Genomic DNA, 24223 nt, shown 5'->3' on the forward strand with positions numbered 1-24223 from the left:
TTTTAACGAATTTTATCAATACATCAATCAAACCGTTAGGATATTATTCCAAAAGATGGTAAAATAGTTAAAACTATAAAGCAAACGTTTGATTTGTTTGGGATTTCGCGCAAAGCTACGCAAGGGCTATCTGCTCTAGCCGTTCCTAATTGAACAGTGTAAGATTAGAGGGAAGGAAGCTAGTCATTAACACCCACTACCAACACTTGGGCTACTCTTTTACCAACGAATAGTGGGATTGACCGTCACTTTATAACGCCCCACGGCTAAAAGGGCGAGCATGTTTGGTGTGACGGGAATTCAAATTCGTGACCTTCAAATTACGAGTCGAGTGCCTTAACCATCTGGCCATGCCGGGCCCAGCAAATGTTTAATTGTGAATATCTTAAGTTCTTGTTGTATTTTAAGAAAACTTAAAAATAGTAGCCACAACAGGAATGTATTTGTATAATATAAAAAACAGATAGTGACTAGAATACAGTGAGAAAATGTAACTGAAATTATAATAATATGAACATCATGTTTTCTTTTCATGTACTTCTGATTGAAAATGTTTCTTGTTTTGGCTTGTTTTTGACCAACTGAAAATTATATATACTGGTTAATGTGTTCATAATAAGCAGTGAACTGCGAATGATGATGGAGGTAATATATACTTGGAACAAATAGTTGTGCTCGTAACATCTTGCAAAGAATTTGGATTTATAAACTTTTGAAGGGGAATGCATAATTATTATTTTTTTATTTAAGCACACACATATATAGAGAGATGACAGACATTTTAGGACTGTATATATTAACAAGAGATAGCTTTGATCAATGTCCATCTAGCTTCACAGATGCACAATGACCAACGAGAAGTTACAAGATTTACCAATCTGGTGTCATCAACTCTTAGAGTAGGAGTCACCAGTCGAAAGAACACGAGCAAAAATGATGTATATCAATGATGTGTGTGTGTGAAATTGACTTTGACGTAAAAGTGTAGTTATGTCTAAACAACTTTCCTTTTCAAGGGAAAGACTAAAAGTGTTCGCCATGAAACTATTTTTTATGACATATTCGAAGTCACTTATACGGCTATATAAGTTTTGTAACTTATATCCTTGACTTCTAAACCTTTAACATGATGTGGGTTTATAATATATGTAATTATGAAATCAAATAACAGCTTTGAAATTCTTTACCTTATCTCACCCACAACTAAAAATGAAAATTCAAAAAGTATGTTGTTTGTAATGTTATAGAGCTAGAGAATAATTTGAAAAACGATATCAAACTGTGAAAATAGAATACAGTGTGTTTCAAACATTACTCATTCATCATAATCATGAAAGATTTTTATAGCATATGCTTTCCATAATGTAACCGTTTACAACAAATTTTCACAGAAGCACTTCTGACCCTATGAGGAAATGCTTTCTAGGAATTTGACCGAATTTTTTAAACATGTTCTTCATTTTTCATAAAGAAGACTCCATGAAAAGGAAAAAAAAATTGCTAATGTGGACATTTTATATTTACCCTGTAGTATGATATATGCTAAATATACACAAATTTATTACTATATTGCTCGTGTGTGGATCTTTAAACAATATTCAGGTAAAACTGTGTATCTCCAATATATGCAAGAATGGAAACTTGAGTTCACGAAAGTGCAGATAGAACTTTCACGCATTTGTCTCGATTATAATGTAACATTACTATTTATATTAGCTACGAAATACTTTTAAACAACGTGTGCCAAAACAGAAAGTAATACATGGAATTGTGTTTTATATAAAGTTTTAAGAGTTTCATTTCTACGGTTTTGTTGGATAGCTCTTACCGTCTCTGTAATTTGATATGATGTTACAAACTGACATAAAAATATAAGCATAATAAGGCAAACAATACTTTTTTTGTAGAACCAAAATTACATTAACACAAATGATGTAATAAATAATTAAATATGCTATGTAAGATGTCAATATTTTTACTGTACTGCCTTGTTTTACGTAAACAAGTACATAAAATGCTTTTCTTTTTTCAATACCATGCAGGCAGCTACAAGATCCGCATGCATAGTGAGAATCGGTTCAAAAGTTTCCTTCCCAGTATTCTCACAGCTTTGTAAGTTAGTAAATAATGTCTCTGGTTTCCAGCACCTTTACGAAATTAAAGTGTTTTAACTTATAGAATATGGAAGCGATTCCAACACAAAGCTAGTCTGTCTATATTAGTAGAAATTATACTTTTACTTCTTACTAACAGAAGTATTGTATAGGATAACTAGCCACAGTGAGGGATCATTTTCTCAGTTTTACTCTTGACCAATATACTCAAAGTTTTTAATTGGTCTAGTATTATGTTAGACCCAATCAGAAGGTATTAAACGTAACCAAGTGTAACTTTTTCCTTGCACTAGACAGCAGCCTCTGATTCTGTGTAGCCTTCTCACCAGGTATTAGGTTAATCGCATATTTTATTTCTATCTCTGTATTAACATGATTTTTCTCTGAAAAATTAAGCTTGTCTTTTAGAATAGCTGCCAGAGAAGTAAGCACTCCAAATGTATTTTCTTATCTTTGTAATAACGTGAATAACTGCTAACAGGTAACAAATGCTTACATTTTGATATTCATTTGGATAAACTGTTGTTCTTACATGCGTTTCAAGTGTAACTATTTTTTAAAATACAATTTTAATAGGTTTTATTATTGTTTCATCCGTGTTGGTTAGATGTAAAGTAACTGGAGCAGTATATGGCTCTAAGCCTGTTGATCAATCTATTTTCGGGATTCGCTATCTCTCATTAGTTTTAAAGTCTTAGTGAAATGTTCAAAAATATTTATATTTAGTTTTCGATATGGTCCCATAAGATCAATTTTTCTCAAATAAATTCATCTAGAAAGAGGAAATGATATGAAATGGATTATCTTTTTTTTTCTGAATGCAATCAACAACTTTACCAGGATCTGTTGCACTTCATTCAATTTGTGGTAGTCCAAGATATGTGTGTGAAATTCCATACCTTAAGTTATTCTTCTTATGACTTAAAAAACTGTTTAGGCATTTTAACATGAACTGATGAAATAAATCAATTTCTGTCTTCATCTTCCAAGAAATACGTGTTGTATACTCTATGAACAACTGTCCTACTGACTGAAATTAGACAGGCAGATTTCAATATGAAAAAAATACAGCGTTTACAGCTTTTCTGTATTAGCGCGGATATTACAGGATGGAAACGAAAATCTATAGACTAGCATGTACATATTTGTAAGATATTCTTTTGAACATCTTTATTGTTACCATGATGTCAACTTCGGGGTCCAAGGTAAAATTCTGCATAGGTTACAACTTGTCAGCTTACAAATGTAAATATAAGCAATTTCGGATCCCTTTTCTTATTCGATACTCTGACTACTCAAGAATATTTTATTTGCACAAAATACCGGAAATGATTGTTTTCGTTGCACCCCTACAGAACTGATTTCTTCCCTAAACTTCCAGTTATCTTTGAACAAATAAGAGAATAACAAAACTGAAATGTTCTTTAACAGTGGCCCGGCATGGCTAAGTGGTTAAAGCACTCGGCTCGTAATTCGCGGGTTCGAATCCCCGTCACACCAAACATGCTCGCCCTTTCAGCAATGGGACGTTATAATGTGGTGGTCAATCCCACTATTCGTAACCCAATAGTTGGCAGTGGATGGTAATGACTAGCTGCCTTCCCTCTAGTCTCACACTGCTAAATTAGGAACTGCTAGCGCAGATAGCCCTTGTGTACCTTTACGCGAAATTTAAAACAAACCCATGTTTACCAGCTTACAAATTAATTTAACTTCTCTCACAAGGCGGATTCGTGAGTGGATGTGCTAACAAAAAGTTAGAAAACAAGATAAATATATGGAAAGACGTCTGAGACAAGTATTATGTCGCCATCCTCCAAAATTATATAAAGCTAGTAATTTACTTCCAATAATGAAACTACTATTTGTACAAAAAGAGTGTCTGTTTACTAATAATTTGAAGCCGGAGATTAATTATACCAGATGAACTTTATTGTTCCTTTTTGTTAAATACTAGAACAAGACCACTAACGAAAGGATATTAAAAATAAGGTAAAACTTATATCTCGAGTTTACGTGAAACACGAGACTGCGAATTTAAACTTCATAAAAGTTGTTTTGGTTTCAGTAACTGATTTTTTATCATAAATTACGTAGATTTCGAAAACAATATTCTTTTTTTTTCTATCGTACAAGGATTTTTTTACAAATCAGGAAAAAACCTCTCACCACAATGATTTTTTTATTATTACGTTTGTTATATTTATGCTCCAGAATTATCGATAAGGCTCTCACGTCGCGATTGATTTCAAGAAATCTATATTCAGTGGTTGTTAACATTTTAAGTATAACAAAATGTGACCCGATTTCAGTGAAAAGGATTCACTTATTTAAAATAACATATAACGTTTTGTGAAAAATATGTACGTTAGGGACAAAAGTGGATATAATATTTGTATTCAGCGTAGAGGAATTATTTGGAACATGTAAAAATTTCAAGACGATAAATCCATCGCAGGCCTGTGTAATCTTTGTATTTGATTTACCTATAAATTCTAGTACATGTTATTCTTTGTCATATATAAAAGACTGTTTTGTGTAAGTAGTGTTACTTTATTTATTTCCTGAGTTAATATTCCATAACTGTTTAGCTTTTTGTATTAAAAGAGTTAAAAGTAGCTGAAAAGCCTAAGTGATAGACGTATAAATAGCTGCAAGCAGAGAAAAAATAGAAAGCAGGAAGAGACCAAAAAGTAAAGTCACGTAAAATAGACGTTTTGTCAGAGAACGGTTATAAAATATTGTAGGAGTGAATTGGCAAACGGTTGATACGTTAAAAGTGAAATCAACAGATTTCTGACATTTTAGACGAATAATTTGTCTCATCAAAGGGTGCTATAAAGTGAGTGAACCACCCTGTGTTGACTTTGAGAAAAAGGAGATGATTATTTGGAAGTAGGCTTAAAGACGAAGCACAAAGCAAACGAGTATCGAAAGCTCAGGACACAAGTGCGGTAATTCATCGACAGCATAAATGAATTATAGGCTGACATTGTTGTAATAAAACAAAAAAAAAACTAGAGGTTTTGTTTTGTTTTGAATTTCACGCAAGGTTACACGAGGGCTGTCTGCGCTAGCCGTCCCTAATTTAGCAGTGTGAGACTAGTGGGAAATTAGCTAGTCACACCACCCACCTCCAACTCTTGGGCTATTCTTTTACCAACGAATAGCGGGATTGACCGTTATATTATAACGTCCCCAAGAATGAAAAGACGAGCATGTTTAGTGTGACAAAAAGAGAGAGAAGACTAGGAACAAGCAAATTATAAACTGGTAGTGCTTAAGAGAAAATTATCTCAACTTGTCAACTAAATACTAAAGAAATGAAATTGGCCTAAGTGGTTCTTCTGATAAATAGAAAACTGTATAGTATTTAAGATACACTTATGATATACAAAGTGTAAAGAATTTCTGTACATACGTTTAACTTGTTTTGAATATATTATTTTAAAACAAGTGGAGTTCATTCTTCATTTGTCGTCAAATGTATTACCAACAAATCACAGATACCTAGTGTTGAAGAATTCTTAGCCCAATACAACCTATATACATATATATATACACGGTTTTTAACTACTACTCAAAAAGTAAGTTTTCAACGTTCTTGTGAATTTTAATTTTAGCAATGAATCTTAAAACCGTATTATTTAAATTGTGCCGTATTTGTTTACGACTGGTAACTTATGCAACATGTAACATGATGGGATATTTATTTTTCTTTCTTAAATAAAGATAGAATTGGCTTTTCATACAATCATTGTTTGTCAACGTGAGTGGATAGGTATTCTTACTCTCCGCTCACTTCTAGAAAATATTTTTATTCCTATTTTCATTCATATAGACTTAGTTATCAGTAGAAATTACGGTTAATAAATGCCTTGCTTCAGCTTAATTTGTGCCAGACATGGCCTAGTAGTTACTGTACCGAGATTATGAACCTGAAGGTTTATAGTTCGCGTCTGTTGACGCAAGAAAACACATTTGCTTATGGGTGTGCTACAAGAATAACAGTTAAATCCAACTATCCTGACACATAGGAGCAGTACAAGAGTTGGCGGTGAATGTCGCTGGCTAGCTTCCTTTTTTCTTGTTTTTGTACAGCTTTGAGTGAAATTTCTCAAACAAAGTAAGTGATCAGCTTAGCCGATATCCAGTAGCTATATTACGAAAGATATTTCCAGGTTATATTTTTCTTCAAGCTTCCAGTGCGGACTTACAACATTAGAAACCAGGTTTTGATACCTGTGGTGGGCAGATCAAAGATTAACCATTGTGTAGCTTTGTGCTTAACTTCAAACACTGTTCTTCAAAGCGAAGTCAAAGGCCCTAACATACGTCTTACTTTTAATTAGTTTACTTGGTAAAACAATATTCATCCAGTCATAAGATGTAGGAACTATACTTTTCTGTAACTTAAAAATATATTGCAATGTAAGTCTTGCACATATATTCAATATGATTATAAAGTAATACTGTGATAAAAATATTCAAAAAGTATATGAATAAAAAAATCAGAAAACTAAGATGTTACCAAATATGATATCAGTGCGTTTGAATGTATATCGAACAGTATATTGTTTCGAATGCACCAAACATAGAATTTCCAGTTTCATTCACTGATATTTAAAATACATATATAATGTTGAATCAAAGGTTTAAAAGTTTTGATAGTTCTCATAAACACATTTTCAGAACAAATGAAATAGTGGTACCTACTAATATACGAGATAAAGAGTTGATCAAGTACTTATGCTAAAACGATTTTAGTGCCTCACTACGTCGATACTGTCTATGTCTTTGTAGTCTCAAGACGGCTAGTATGGGTATTAAAACTTTAATTAAAATAGAGTACAGAACTTTCGATATTCTTAGGTCATTTTCAGGTTAACAAAGAGAGAGTTTGCAACTGAACGTTGCTGGGTACTATGCTTATCACATCTAGTTTTCTGGGTGGCTTTAGAAGCCCTGCTTGTTCCATTTTCCTTTGTATTACAGTGCTGTTGACTACAAGGAATATCTCCGTCTAAGAGATTCTAACTACTCTATCTGAACAATTTTTTTTATGATGCGAGTATATGAATATTTTGATTCAGAAAAAGTTTTTACATACACTTCCGAGAAGCGATCAATATTCGGTGGAATCACACAATCTACAAAACATCAGACATTGTCAAAATGTAGTTACTCTGACACATGTCTTTCTGTTACGACTTTACCTCAGTTGTGTTTGCCACTCAACTTACTGATGTGCATAAGTTACAAGATGCAAAGTTTATAAAAATAAGTTTCAGGAGAAAGTTTTCGTTAATATATGAAATAATGAATTGTTTTTTTATTAAACAGTCATCCGGTGGCTCAGCAGTAAGTCTGAAGTCTTATAACACTAAATATTAAATTTCATACTTTCGATGGACAGATAGCGTATAGTTTTTTGTTTGTTTTTCTTACTCGTATTTAGCCATAAGGAATTGTATAGAGCCAAACGGTGACCGTTATATTACTTCTTTGTATGAATGATTAGCTGTTTATATACGTGCAAAGCCCTATCCACAGTTTCTAAACATGAGTTTTCTCTATTTATAATTTATTTCAATAATCGCATATGTTCATCCCTTGTGTAAAGTATTCCTATTTAAACAATGCAGGGCGTGTCCCAATTCTGTCTCCCTACACCAAGTGTAATACATCTCAGAGAATGAAAAATATCTATATTTTCTAAAAAAAAAACAATTTAATTATGTTGGTTTCATTAAACTATTAAATTTGATATCCTGTGGAACACTAAAATAAAATAACCAAAAGTTCGGTGAATTAATAGAGCTTTACAACTAACATACAAGGCTATCAACGGTGAAGCCTCTACCAAACTGTATAATAACAACATATGTGGATCATGAATAATGCTGTATAAATGAAAACATTAACCGTTTTTTGAGCAAATGTATATTATAAAACCAATCTAGTATCGTTGTTACGTTTATGTTCTATTACATTGTAACAAGCACTTAACAATTTGTTTCTTTCAGAATTTTCCCGCAAAGGTACACAAACTTTGAATTGATTAAAGTTGTTCCTAATTTTGAATGATGACAACCAAATGGAAGGTAGTTACTCAAATAGTCTCTTACACCAGTAAGCTAACTCTTGGGCTAACCAGCTAGGTGGACTTGAGCATCAAAGTGAGAACACTATCTCTCGGATCCACAGTCTAATCAAGCGAGCCACTAGGCCACACTCTGCCTTACACCTAACAAACATTACAAAAAAGGTTGACATACATTACAAGGCTGTAGCAACAATAAAACATTTTACTACAATGATTCAAACAAAGAAACAGGTTTTTTTTAAAAACTCAAATTCTCTGAAGAAAATAACCTACAACAGAACCTACAAACAGAACCTAAAAATAACCTACAACAGTTAGAAAATTTCAGTTTCGATGCTTTCATCTTTTTATGTTGAGATGAAGAAGAAATATGATTTATCAATAGTTACACATATTTTACATGACAGATATGATGGTATGAGGGAAATTTTACAATCGATGAACTTTCCTGAGTTTTACATTCGGGATATAATTATATGAAGCAAATTATGCACTCTGGTGGAGATAACTGACGTCACAGAATATTTTGTTTCAATAATAAACTTTTCGAATTTATGAACTACAGTCGTTATGATACAAAAACAACGGTAATTCTCAAACATTCTGTTTGCTATTGTAATATTAATGATTACTGCATTTAAGCTAAAGTAAGCAAGGCTTGGAACAAAACGTTATCTATTTCACTTGAATGACCTTTTCTACCCATCATTTAAGATCTTACACCAACAAAACACTTCTATTTAGAATCCGGGTTTCGATACCTGTGGTGGACCGAGCACAGATAACCCAATGTGTAGCTTTGTGCTTAACTACAGACAATCTCTTCTACCCAAGTATGATGCAAGTTACGACAGGGAGTAATTACTTATCTACTAGCTGTAATCTTATATGAAAGAATCCATACATAGTTCTAAAGCTTCAATATTAAACAAATTCAAACAACGAGCTTCTGTATAAACTTTGTCCTGTAAGCAAAGACATACCTCCAACTACAAGAAAAAATTAAACATGGACTATACTCCTTGGATGGTTAACAATTTTTAAAAACAAAAGATGACACATAATGATGCAAAACTATAAAAAATAGAACATTTTACAAACGTTTTTGATTACAGGCTACATGAACTAAAACGTCTAAGGAGACTCGTCTTTATATTGTTAATGTTTTATGTCAAGTCATCATGTCACACCAGCTTGCTCATTGATTACCTATCTAACTGAACAAGTTTCAGAACGTCTTCAGTTTTTAACCAATTGTACATATTGTACACCGAAGTAAAGCTTTGCTAGCCTTTCAGTTGTGTAGTTGTGATATGAACTTTAAAATACTCGCATGAGGTGTTGGTGTATAAATATTAAGATAAACTGATCCATTTGCTCAACATCAGGTCCGGCATGGCCAGGTGGTTAAGGCACTCGACTTGTAATCCGAGGGTCGTGGGTTTGAATTCATGTCACATCAAACATGCTTGCCCTTTCAGCCGTCGGGCGTTCTAAGGTGACGATCAATTCCACTATTCTTTGGGAAAAGAGTAGCCCAAGAGTTGGCAGTGGGTCTTACACTGCAAAATTAGGAACGGCTAACACAGCTAGCCCTCGAGTAGCTTTGCACGAAATTCAAAACAAACAATACTCAGTATTAATATTAAATTTGGTTTAGTTTCAAACTGACGCACAGCTTTAAACAATTTCTCTGTTTTTGGTTTCTGCTTCATTTATTTTAGACTATGTTTCTAAGTATGAAGTACAAGCATAAGATGCTTTATCTGGTTTATATAGAGTCAAGGCAGAGCTACTACTAAAACGTAGTTCATTTCAGATAAAGTTGACAAGTCAATTTCAAAGATTTTTCAGTTTATTTTTCATTGCATGATCATCCTTAACCAGTATGCATGTTGTAGATTGTAGAGCATGTTCTTTGCTTAACAATACATTTGTTTTACTACATGAGTGAAACCAAGACATTGGAATACAAATATATATCACTTTTATGTGACATACACATTAGTATTCATATATTGTGTATTTATCTTTAGAAGTATAAAGAATCATATGTAATTAATTATTGTTTCAGTATTACTTAATATCATACGAAATAATGAAGTTTTGCTAGATTTCTTAGGTTTCTCACTGATAAAGAAGAATTCCACCAAGGCAAATCTGAGAGACATAAGTACCTCTTACCTTCACACAACTTCATACTTATATTTAGTACAAGTATTAAGCAAACTTTAAATATGTGCGTGAGGAATGTGCAACTTTCTGATACAACAAATATATTTAACTAAATATGAACGGTAAAAATAAAAATTTTGGCATGATAAACAGCGAACATTTTCAAGTACGTATCAATCCGCAATACCAACTTTCATTTGTCATGTAAAAATGTATTCTACTAGACCATCTGCTCTCAAAACATGAAGAGTGGAAGTTTGGATAATCGAAAACAAAACTAAAACTCAATAGCTTGGACAAAAAAATGGATTACCCTGGAAGGACAAAAGATAGATGGTCTTTCCAGATTGAAACTCCAACTAATTAGTTCCTTAAAATTATTCGTGTATGTAAATTTGTGGAATTTCTGACTACCGGCTTAAGATTGAAGTTTTTTTAGATATGTTCATTACATAAATAATATGTTTGATGTTTTCTGGTTAGCTGATAAGAGGTCATTTAGTGATCGAAGAGCTTACATACTGCGTTACATAAAAAAAAATGTTTTAGTTCACAAATATTTGCAGGTGAGTGCTCAGTTTGTGACCTTTATCAGTTGATATATATATATATACATACTGCACAATAAAGTTTTTGCTTCTTGAACACTGTTGGGTGTTCCTTATAGATTTTTGGCTGCTGATCACGAAAATGATATCCACATGTGCCCATCATGAACCGTTTTATCGAAATTTCAGGTTTGTTATGTTTTTTCTTATATTTGTGTCCAAAAATTTTTGTTTCTGTAAGAGACCTATGAACAATGCTTTGTGCAGTCTGGGCATGTCCAACATTGAAATAAGGCCAGGTTGGAAGCTGTTCTGTGAAAGTATGCAGCCCGAGCATGCCTGGGCAGGCCGGAGCCAGCTTGACACTGTCTCAGCAGGCTATAAAAGTGGCTTGCATACACAGATGATGCTCATTGGATTAATATAGACCTTATAGTGTGTACGTATTGTTTCAGAATATAGCGTTGCCTCAGTAGTACTGTAACAAGTAAGTTAGATGTCATAGACGTTTTACAGTACGATTGGTGTTGGTCAATATGTCTTGTCAATATAACAGCCGCGATACATTCTGCTATATTTGTGGCGAGTATACGCTTGTTCATCAGATACGCTCAATGACTGCTCTTGTGAAGAAAGCGTATCATCTGTACTTCGGCTGTAAAATTGGTGATCAAGACAAGGAATGGGCGCCTTACATTTGTTGTGCCACATGTGCTGTCTGTCTGAGAACTTGGCTCAGAGGCACTCGAAAGACAATGTCGTTTGCTGTCCCGATGATATGGCGAGAACAGAAAGACCATGTGATGGACTGTTACTTCTGTTTGACTAATATGTCTGGTTTCTCTGCCAAAAACAAGAAGTAAATTCAATACCCTTCAGCAATGAGACCCATGCCACATGACGACAGTCTTCCAATTCCGAAACCACCAGAGGAATGGACCTTAGACGAACCAGATGAAGAAACTGCAATGCAGGGAACTGACAGTGACATTGATCCGGATTTTGAACCGTGCTCCTCAGGCGATCCACATCTCATAACACAGTCAGAATTAAATGATCTGGTCAGAGATTGGGTCTGTCAAAAGCAAAAGCCGAATTGTTGGGTTCGAGACTGCAGGAATGGTGTTTGCTGTCACCAGATACGAAAATTTTTGTTTTTCGAAGCCGCCAAGATGATATAACCAAATTCTTTGCACAAGTTGACAGTCTCTGTTTCTGTGTTGGCATCAAAAGATTGTTCTCTGCTTTGGGTTGTGATCATGACCCGCAAAAGTGACGTCTTTTTTAATACCTGTGACTATGCAACATACATGAAAGAAACCTACGAGAACATGGAAATGTTACTGAAGCACATCCAGTACAGCAAGTATAACTGGTATATCTGTGGAGATCTGAAAGTCGTTGCTCTGTTACTGGGACTACAGCTCGGCTATACAAAGTACTGTTGTTTCATCTGTGAATGGGACATTCGTGCCAAAGAGTCACATTATTCTAGACAGAGCTGGCTACTGTGTAAAAAGTTAGTTCCAGGACAGAAAAAATGTGGCGCATGAACCGTTTGTCGACTCAACAAAGATTTTTTTGCCTTCTCTTCACATAAAATTGGGACTTATGAATAATTTCGTGAAAGCAATGAACAAAGAAGGCGAAGGGTTTCGTTATTCAAGATAGATGTTCCAAAGAATAACTGACGCCAAGATCAAAAAGGGCATTTTTGTTGGCCCTCAGATCAGACATGTTATGAGTGACAAGCGGTTCGAAGATCTCTTAGTTTGGTCGAAAAGATTGCCTGGAAAGCCTTCATAGACGTTGTTGGCAATTTTCTTGGCAATTACAGAGCCCCACATTACATTCAGCTGGTAGACAAACTTCTCAAAGCATACAAAACAATGAAGTGCAACATGTCACTCAAGATTCATTTTCTCCGCTCACACTTGGACTTCACCCGCAAATCTCGGTGTTGTCAGTGACGAACACGGTGAAAGGTTTCACCAGGACATTGCTACAATGAAAAAACGATATCAGGGCAACTGAAATCCGTCAATGCTTGCTGACTACTGTTGCACACTGCAACGTTATGCACCGGACATTGAATACAAACGAAAATCAGGAGCAAAACACTTTTAATTATGTTGAACTTAATAGCGTATTAGAAACATAAACGCAATTAAATACGTTATTGCCAGTAAACAGTTAACTGTCTATTTCTCAGAGTTCCTACGTGATGAAGCAAAACCAAAACTATATTTGTGCATACCCACCAGGTACCTGTCACAATCAGCAAAAACTTTTCAGGAAGCAAAACCTTTCAAAAAAACTGTTGTGCAGTGTATTTCTCGAGATTTTAGAGATCAAAGTCCGAGAAAATAGTCCAAGTGTAAACTAGCTAATATACAAAATTCACAACTGATGTAAAAATTATGGAAGACAGAGATGTACGTATAGCTTCTTCATCACTGTTTAGATCATTCGGAGATGGTTGTTATGCTTCTTTATCTAATAATTCGTTTAATATTTGTCCTTAGTAATGAATCTGGGCCGAGCGACGTACAACTGTTATTACACTGAACTCTACAGTGAAGATTCCGTAATTCATGTCCCCAGGCCCGGAATGGCCAGGTGGGTGAAGGCGTGCGACTCGTAATCCAAGGGTCGCGGGTTCGAATTCCGGTCGGGCCAAACATGTTTGCCCTTTCAGCCATGGAGACGTTATAATGTGACAGTCAATCCCACTATTCGTTCGTAAAGAGTTGGCGGTGGGTGGTGATGACTAGCTGACTTCCCTCTAGTCTCACACTGCTAAATTAGGGACGGCTAGCGCAAATAGCCCTCGTGTAGCTTTGCGCGAAATTCAAAAACAAAACAAAACAAAAAACAAACAAAGGAGATGGTCCAGGTAACGGGGGGCCCGGCATGGTCAGGTGGGTTAAGGCGTGCGACTCGTAATTTGAGGGTCACGAGTTCGCATCCCCGTCGCGCTAAACATGCTCGCCCTTTCAGCCGTGGGGGCGTTATAATGTGACGGTCAATCCCACTATTCGTTGGTAAAAGAGTAGCCCAAGAGTTGGCGGTGGGTGGTGATGACTAGCTGCCTTCCCTCTAGTCTTACACTACTAAATTAGGGACGGCTAGCACAGATAACCCTCGAGTAGCTTTGTGCGAAATTCAAAACAAAAAAAAAAACTCTCTCTCTCTCTCTCTCTCTCTCTATATATATATATATATAAATATACATATATTGTTGCAATGTCGTATGTTTGTAATACTTTAGTAAAAAGCTTATTTGAAAGACGCTGCAGGTGTATTGCCTGATCACCGGCGTATAACTAACGGTTATTAGTACTCGTGGGTCTTTGTAACGATTTTTTTTGGAGTTCTATATAAAAAGTCTGAAAGTTTCCTTTAAGAGATAGACTAGTGTTTTTTGAAAAGCTTTGTTTAGTTTAGTTTGAGAGGTCATTTCATAAAGATGTTCAATACAAAATGAAAGTTTTGAACTTAGATATTACTCGTAAGTTTTCGTTATAAGCTATCATTAGCTTTTTGTTTACGACTCTAAGGAATTAGTACAATTAAAGTTAATAATTAGTCTTAACTTCCGTAAGCCTTGTTTTTTCTACAACAGTTGAAAACTATTTTTGAAAATATTGAAAAGTTTTGGTGCAATTGACATTAAAATAGCGAACTTTCGTAACTGTACATCTATGGAGAATTTCAGTTTTGTATTTACAACTTGAAGATGAATTTCGACATACTACGTTTGAAGTTATTACGTTGTATTGGAGAAAAGGTTAATAGGTGTATCTGTGCACTTTTGTAAATTATGGTACATAAATTAATATTGGATGCTTGTGATTTTTATGTCATAATATATGTCTATAAAATTACAAAATTTCATAGTTGTCTTTTTTACACATTATAAGTTACGGTTAATGCTAGATCATAACAATATAAAACAAAACATTCGAATATTATACCCTTTTGTTTTTTATCAATTTGTTTGACTGGTTTAGTGATTTCAAAGCTCACTCTTTGCGGTATAATTTTACAATAATATTATACTGTATAAAAGTCTGTTAAAAAACTTTAAATAAAATGAAATAAGTATTGATTCTCAGTTGTAAAACTTTGAAGAGTTAAATATGTTCTATCATAAACGTTGTAGAAGTTTCAATTTACACATACGCATATTTAGTAAAGTCTACATATGAATGTCTTTTTTATTGATCCAAACAAAAATACGTCTAAGCGATGTGTTTATTCATTCATTGTTCATTATATACCTCCTAACACCAGTACCCATCTGTAAAACGCTATACAAGATTATAATGCAAAAGCACACCAAGTGATGTCGTTGTTATAGTAACCATACTTTTACACTTGTAGCATGAAACAATTCTATATAGCTATTGCATAGGCAGGTTAAAACGTGTGTATCTTCCACACTCTTATTTGTTAGAAATTTAAAAAGAAGGTTTTTTATGGCAGAATTTTTTTATTACATTTCAAAAAACACTTTGTCAGCTGCTTGCCTTGAAATGTTTCGTACTGTATCGAAACCTATAACGCCTCGGAATTTTCTTTTTGGCACCGGAAGGTAGAGATATACTTAAAATAACAAAATGTTTTGTTTGTTTAGAAGTAAACACAAAGCTACACTATGGGCATTCTGTGCACTGCACACCACGGGTATCGAAACCCGGGTTTTAGCAGTGATTGTCCGCAGATATACCGCTGTGTCACTGAGAGGCAACAAATTGGTTATAATTATATATACATATACATATGTATGAAAATTTCTTCAAAGGATATATTTCTACATTTTTATTTTGCTAATATAGCTGAAGTAAAGTCAGAATTTCTTAAAATGTTAGAGCTAAACGCGAATTAAACATTCGTCATCAACAAGTTAGAACATACATTGTATAAATATGTGTTGTAAAATGGTTATTAAATTAAGAAACAAATAGAGAAAATACAAGTTATTTTTATCTGAATTTCTTTATTTTTTACATTAATGTAATTTATGATTAAAAATAACATAAAATAAATTCCATTTTTTTAAATATAAGTTGTTTTCTTAAAACAGAAGCAACTTCGATTCTGTAGTAATCCGATAAAATTATCCAAAATCCTATAGAGATTTTAGGGTTTGAATATTTTAAAACTTTACTGACCTTTATACTGAACTACATTTTGTAAATAAAACTATTTTGTTTGTGTGTTGGTAAGAACAAAACCACACAGTGGATTATCTGGATTCTGCCTACCGCGATAATCAAGATCAAACGTTTAGCATTATAAGCACTTATGCAATCAAAATTATGCAGTTCATCGTTTAAAATGTTATTAATCCATTTCATATAGAATTCAATGGAGAAAATTAACGAGATATTTTATTATTTTGGTATGTCATCTTTTATAAGTAATACAGACCGCTAGAGTAACAAGTAAGGACTTTTATTACACTAGATTTTTAATGATAATCTATTTCATTAAGCGTCTTGAAATTTTCTCTTTAAATGTAATAGTAAAAATGATATATTTCTCTAAGATAATAACATTGGACTCATCATACTTTTGAACATTCATTTTTTATTCGGTCCTTTAGCATTTCTCTGAGAAGATTGCTTGCTTCACATTTAGTTACAAAGCTGCACAATAGGCTGTCTGTGCTTAACAAACTACGAGTATCGAAACCTGATTTTAAGCCTTGAAGCTTTTCACTGAGTCACTGGAGGGACTTTCCAAGAAAAAAGAATGTATAATAGTACTTAAACCCATGATGTTCGCGTTTTTCATGATCGACGAGTCGTTTCGCTAAATTACTTGACGAATATAAAACAGATGAATAAATAAATATCAGAGCTCATAAGGCTAGCTGAGATGCAATAAATATAGTAGTAGTAGGAACACTCTGTGTATAAAACGTTTATCAAAACAGTTATTGTGATGTAAACTCCATTCTCATCTGCCAAAAGGCTATTATGACAAACTATATTTATCATAAGACAGCAGTATCAGGCTTATTGTATTTTAAACTCTAAATTCTGTTGTTTATCTTTTAGGGTCCGCTACTAGCGTGCCAACCACTATTATGTTCGTAGTATCTTAACTGGCCTGATGAGTTCTGATATTGAGCAAAATGCACCGTCTATAATGCATATGGTAGACATAGCGAAATACTATTATGCTCTGTTAATCTTCGAAAAAAAAAAACCGAGGGGTAGAATAAATAATATATAATGCTTAAAAATACAACAATTCTTATTATTTTGGTCATGTTGCTCTAGCGTGAAAAGGTATTCACTCCGTAAGAAGAGATAATATTTTTTAATATATCAGATATTTGTAATTTCCTTGGCGTGATCCTAGGTGACATTAAACACAGGAGCGCATGAGTTGGTATATAATGTTCTAAATTTATTTATTTTCTAGTATTTTTGCAGGAGTATTTTAATGAAATTATGTAGTGGATATATTTCATAAGCCTCCTTCTTTGTATTTAACGTATTCCAAATACCTTAAGTACAACAAGCACGTCATCTAGTCTACCTAATGGCTTTTTCTCCATTATCTATGAAAACAATATAAATAAAGAATCGATAAACTTAAATTATGCTAAATATTAGAAGATAAAAAATAATAATCAACCTTTTGACTTAATAAACTACAAGAAGTGGGATACGAACAACACTCTTTAATGACAAAATATATTATCCACTTGAAGCATTTACTATTTAATTTTAACAAAGAATTTTTATCTATTAACCAGTGAGTTTTATTTTACTTACATTTCAAATAATTCGTAATTAGAATACATATATATAATTTGATACTTAACAATTTACATCAGCTAGAGTAAACTGAAAAATAATTAAAAGATACTCAGGATTTGAATAGTATATCAATGGTAAGACAAAAATGTCTTAAAAGGTAACATAAGTCACTAATCACAATTAATTTTTATGTCAATCAGGCAGTTGATATCCAATTGTATGATCTGAAATGCGTATGGTTGGTCGTTAAGCCTATGTAATATTTAATAGTTTCAAACATTATTGATTTATTGTCACATTTAAATGAGTTACAAATCTTATAATGCTTCAAGTTCTCCGTGAACTGTAACCAACTCTGAAAGGAGACACTAGGTCAAAAATTAAAGTAGGCTTATGAGTTTGCCACAGGTGTCTTAAATTGTAAAAGCACTCCTAATTCAAGGGTACAAAACAAAATTCATAACATTCTACTGATTATGCTTTATTTATTTTGTTTGTTTGTTTTTGAGTTTCGTACAAAGTTACACAAGGCTATCAGCGCTAGCCTCTCTAATTTAGCAGTGTAAGATTAGAGGGAAGGTAACTATTCATCGCCACCTACTGCAAGCTCTTGGGCTATTATTTTACCAACGAATAGTGTGGTTAATCGTCACATTATAACGTCCTCACGGCTGAAAGGACGAACATGTTGGTTGTGACAGGGATTCAAACCCGCAACCCTTATATTACGAGTCGAGCTCCCTAACCACCTGGCCATGCCGGGTCATACTGATTATGTCTTACTGCAATCGTGAAGTAATTGCTCCGATACTGAATGATCTGTTCACAGATGAAATTGACGCCATATTAGTAACAGACTTCTTAAGATTTCCCTAGATGTTAAACGCACAATGAAGTTCATATTTCTCACCCCAAACCACAAAACTACTTGTTTTCATTAGCGCTAAGACTACGTCCAACGACAACTAGAGAAATATATATTTTATATGTAAGCTTTGATTCATCTTAAAACTGAAGAAACAAGTGTACATTTATACGGAAAGAGTCTAGAATAATGTCTAATTACATATTCATATTGATGTATATGATGCTGGTGGAAGTATGTTGTGAGTCAAAAGTAAGTATTAGTGGACGTTGCAGTTTCTACATCATTTGGAATGTCAAATGGAACCAAATCCTACAATACTTTCTTTTGATTATAGATGCTGACTCTGACTTCAGCCTAATATTGATGTATTCCTTGAACACAAAGGAATTTACTAAACGAATGACAAGGTCAGGTACAATGTGTTCTTTGGAAGCTTTAAGTGACTTCAGACATCCAAGACGTTCTATTAACATTACTTCCAAAGAAGTGGTCGAGATTACCTCGGAACCTCATGAGCTCTTTGATTTTAGACATGAAACATTTGCATCAGGTTTCCCTTGTTATTGATGTTCGCACTCCATTTACTTTTATATATGAATCGTTGGTATCAGGTTGCCCTTATTGTTATTGATGTCTGTGCTTCATTTGGTTTTATATATGAATCGTTGGTGTCAGACTACTCTCTGTCCTTGATCTTATTGATGTACATACTTCATAATGAAATGAAATTATACGAACTATAGCAATGTCAGGCCACTTTTACCATTATTCATTTAGGCGTGGGACAATTGGCTAACTAAGTACATTTAAGATCACACCATGAATCACAATATGTTTCATTTGCATTAGAATGAACTGAAGAGCGACTGATAGTATTTTATAATATACAAAATACTATAAATCTTAATTACATCTAAATTTTTGTGTGTTGTTCACATCGTAAGATCTAAAAGCAATTCGCAAAACAAGTGATACAAAAGAACAGAATATATAAGAAATAAAATAAGCAATTCAATACAAGTCATTTTATACTCATAAACTCTTTCATTACTGACTAAAATTGCATCATTCCTGAGTACGTGTGAGAGAGAGTATCTTACTTATCTACATACACATATTTATTAAACATACCAACATTCCATACATACTGAAATAATACACACTTATAACTTTACTACTAAGAATCGTATGTTTGTACTTCTATTGCACCAAACAGAAAGTACAAATTAACTCTATGTCATATATTGTAAATTATATTCCAGGTTGTTTTAAGGTCGTTTCTAGAAAGCTTAGTTTTAACAGCTGTACTAGCTATGAAGTTAAGTTTAATGTTATTTTCATACCGAAAACATTTACATTTTTTTGTTAAACAAGTATAGATGTATAAATATATACGAAATTCATTCTGGAAATGGATATATATATATATATACTGCATTAAAGGTTACAATGTATTGTTCTTTATATTCACTCAAAAACTACAAATTATCATATTAAAAAAAGCTTTACAAAATGCAAAAATACAATAATAAACAACACAAAACGTTAAAATAGGTACACAAAAACATTTTGATTAAGGGCAATACATGACCACTAAGTTGACTCTAGATATTTCCCAACGTTAAAACATCTATAGTTATTTTAGTGCTCATATTTTTAATTGTGTACCTATTTTAACGTTGTATGTTATTTACTATTTTAACATTACACACAAGTGCCAAGAAATAATATTCAAAATGTAAAAATGTTTGTATCATCATTATTAAAGACAGCAAATCTAACGTTTTTTATTTCATGCTTTTACAGTTTATTGTACAAGTTTTCAGGTTATTATTAAAGGTAAACTAACTTATAAATATTTACATTATTTTATTTGTAATTTTTGAATGAAACCTGAACTTAAAGAAATGATTCACTCATTTTTATATCTTTTAAACTTTACTAGCATTATTCTTTTCTGATATTATACTTATTTATAATAAAAAACGGGAAACACTAATTTTACAAGCAAAGTCACTTAATTGAAGTGACAGCTTCGCACACCACTTAATCGAAAAGAAAAGATTGAAAATGTGTGGTATCATTTTCTTTAAATTCCTCTTATTGTTTGATAAAAGGACATCTTACTTTTTTGTGCGAGTACTTGAGCCTACAAATAAATTGGCCAAGACAAGAAGAATTGTAGGAATCACGAGCTGAAATGGGACTACTTTTAACATTATGGAATCTTGAAGACTTTGAATGATCGAGAAGTTTTGTTTATGCTTCGTCAACTTCAATACCTTCGTAAACTACATTGCAAGTTTTAATGGAGAAGAGATGTCTGTTCTGCTGAAGTTGCTCTCGGATAATCTATTTTCCTGTTAAGTGATTTGCCAGATATGAGCATGCGCAGAAAATGAAATATTGTAACCTAGCAACAAAATGAACCCCATGGTGAGAATAAATGAGAATAGGTGGAGGGTTGTGCGTGTGTTGTTCGAGAAAAAAACGTTAATTTGAGAATATTGTCGCTGTGAGCTAACATTTGTAGTCCCTTATGTTAATAATTTTATGAAAAACCGTGTGCCTACAAACCTTTAAAATAAGAGGAAAAATAATTACTGGTTATTTTTACAACTATAATAACTTGTAAGCCTAAAAAAGTAACAAAAAATGTATATCTGGTCTTCAAGTGGAGTAACGGGAAATGAAACTGATAATTATCTTAAGAATACAAGAGAAGATATGGCTGTTTTCTTACTGTAAGCGTAACATTCTTGCTCAACCTCATAAGTTTGATGTGTCTTTTTCCCAAACTTCAAAATATTTATTCAGCAATATCTCTTCTTTCCTCAGTACCTTAATCACATTTTTTACGACAAAATACTTACCAGAATTAACTACCCCAAACTATTTACTGTTATTTGCTGCGTTTGCTGACATTAACTCTCATACACTTGATCAACTTTCAATTAATTGAAGTCTGACATTTTAATACCTGTTTGTTAAACAAAATAAGCATCAAATTAAAACAAGCCATTCGACAAATTTTGATGGGCAGGTGGTTAAGGCGCTCGACTCGTAATTTGAGGGTGGCGGATTCAAATCCTGGTCGCACCAAACATTGTCGTCTTTTCAGCCGTAATGGTGTTATAATATTACGGTCAATCCCTACTATTCATTGGTAAAATAGTAGCCCAAGAGTTGGTGGTGGGTGATGATGACTAACTCCCTTCCATCTAGTTTTACACTGCTAAATTAGGGATAGCTATAGCAGATAGCTCTCGTGTAGCTTTACGCGAAATTCAGAAACAAGCAATCTACATATTTTAAAAGAGATACTGTGCACAAAACAAAACATAAATGTTGTTAAAGCAAAATTATAAACCTATTTTATTTTACTACTTAATTTTTATTTGCTGATTAATGGAATAGTACTTAAGAAAAATGTGTATTATTATTATTGTAAATAAAAAAAATAGAACTAGAATTTGTTTTAAAATGTTACTTCCATGGAAACTGATTTATACCTGTACAGTCTCTCGCCTGTACATTAAATTAGATTATTAGATGGTAATAAAAAGAACATCCCATACAACATATTTAAGGCAACACTTCAAGAACCTGTTTGTAAGTACAAAATGAAAGAGGTATCATAGTTACAACGTACAGTGGTGGAAGAATTTATTGTATCATCCAACCTTTTCTTTGGAATCTTTTTTCCTACAGCCCCAATGCATGCATATGTAAATACGTTTCATGGATGACTCAATACTAATTAATTAGTATACCAGAAGCCTTATAAGTTGTTTAAGTATTGCATCAACCGTATTTTGCCTATAAATAGAGGGTTCTTACTGAGAGTTAGTTTAGAAGCCTACCTGCTACAATTTCAGGGGATGTTATTATGACCAAGGGTTAAAGATTAACTCCAAGAAAAAAACGTCATTGTTGCGTTGAGCAAAAAAAAGGGACTTTCGAAAAGGCAGGTTACTAGAAGAATTAAATTTAACTAGTTTACTGTGAGCCACTGTGAGCTTTGCAGCGACTGACGATCGTTTTCTTAAATGCATGATCCTACGAAATCGTCAACTGTTATCCACAGATCTCAAAAAAGCATCGTTTCAGGGGTAAATATCACATTGTGTACCGTCTATGTATATAATATTGAAGTGACATGGTACATGGAACTATCATGCCAAGTTTAGTACCTGTATATTTGGTTGATGTCAAATGTTCGACCATTTAACTGCGCCACGGGTAGTCTTTTATATGTATAGTTGTATAGGCATAAAGGTTTTTTCAGAAATATATCTATTCATACAGCGAGATTGTTCATCAGTTAAAGATATATTTCAATAGAGGCAATTTTCTGTGTAAGTGGAGGAAACTTGCACAGCAAAGATATTATAACAACAGAACATTACGACATAAAAGGCTATTGAAATGAAGCTTGGCATATATCTTGTTACTGTCAAGCTCTAAAATATACAGCTTTGCAACAACGCTTCAAAAACATGGCTGCTTTCACACTAAAGACATTGAAAGACATTCAACCATACACCTGTCCAGTCTCGCAACATAGTTCCAAGCGATTTCTCTGTCCTTGGTCTGCTTGAACATGATCAAAATTAGCTTGTATGCAATTGGACTGTGGCAAGGTTTTCAAAATTGTGTCCCTGAAAATTTACTTCGAAATCATTTATACAAGCTTGTTGTGATGGGAACCGTAATGCCAAAAAATACTATATAATCATGTTGTAGAAAGGGACGATCAGCAAAGAGAATAATAATTCCAAGAGAAATGTTCGACCTAATATGACTTAGTTAGAATGTGTTAGTACTCGAAAAAAAGATAGTTCGTTCAAAATTGTTTCTCCAAAATATATTAAATTCACTGTTAAATATATATATGTACATATTGTACATGTAGATATTGTAATACTCATTGACCAAACGACTTACCAAATTTAATACACATTTCGCTGAAATTTATTAACCATTTCTTTAGCTCTCTCTCCTCGTTATTTCCAGATTTATGAACAATACATTTCTTTGTGTCTCTCTGTCATCATATGTATACATTTATTATATATATATATTTACTTGTACATTATAGAAGTCTGTAATGTATTAATTGTTTTGGGAAACATATTTTAATCCTTAGTACCAGATTCATCATGGTGTATGGATTTTATTACTAAAGTAGATTGAAAGAACACGCAACATGAGTAAATATTGATTTATTTTACTATCAGGCCACCTTCTACCTCAATATCACAGAGACTTATCCAGGTTTCGATACCCGTACTGGGCAGAGCACAGATATACCAACGAACAAATAAGATTTCTTACAGTTAGAAACTAAGAATTTATTGGTTAGATCATCCAAAATTTGTACAGTATCTTATTCTCAAGCAGAGAGTTACAAAGAATATAATAGAAAAATTTAATACTAGATAAAAAGTTGCGAATTTTGAATTTACGTTGTATATATATATATATTTCTGTTTTATTCACAGATCGAAATTCAAGAAGCAACCTATTACTTACCATAACCACCACAGATAACTTACAAACTAATTCTAAGTGGCTTTGAAGTCGCGACGTCATCTAATTTACTGTGTAAGTATTTTAAATCCTTATAATAA

General features: G+C 33.2%; 1 protein-coding gene across 1 annotated transcript in view; it reads right to left on the minus strand.

The window, feature by feature from the left end:
* The window catches only part of LOC143238341 (glycine receptor subunit alphaZ1-like), a 52748-nt gene extending 31869 nt beyond the window's left edge, over positions 1-20879 (minus strand). Inside the window, exon 1 of the mRNA XM_076478488.1 lies at positions 20718-20879. Coding sequence (XP_076334603.1) covers positions 20718-20809 — 92 coding nt within the window. The 5' untranslated portion in view covers positions 20810-20879. The remainder of the gene's footprint in view (positions 1-20717) is intronic.
* Positions 20880-24223: the final 3344 nt, after the last annotated feature.

Source organism: Tachypleus tridentatus, chromosome 13 (assembly GCF_004210375.1).
Source record: "Tachypleus tridentatus isolate NWPU-2018 chromosome 13, ASM421037v1, whole genome shotgun sequence".
In the NCBI taxonomy this organism is placed as follows: Eukaryota; Metazoa; Arthropoda; class Merostomata; order Xiphosura; family Limulidae; genus Tachypleus; species Tachypleus tridentatus.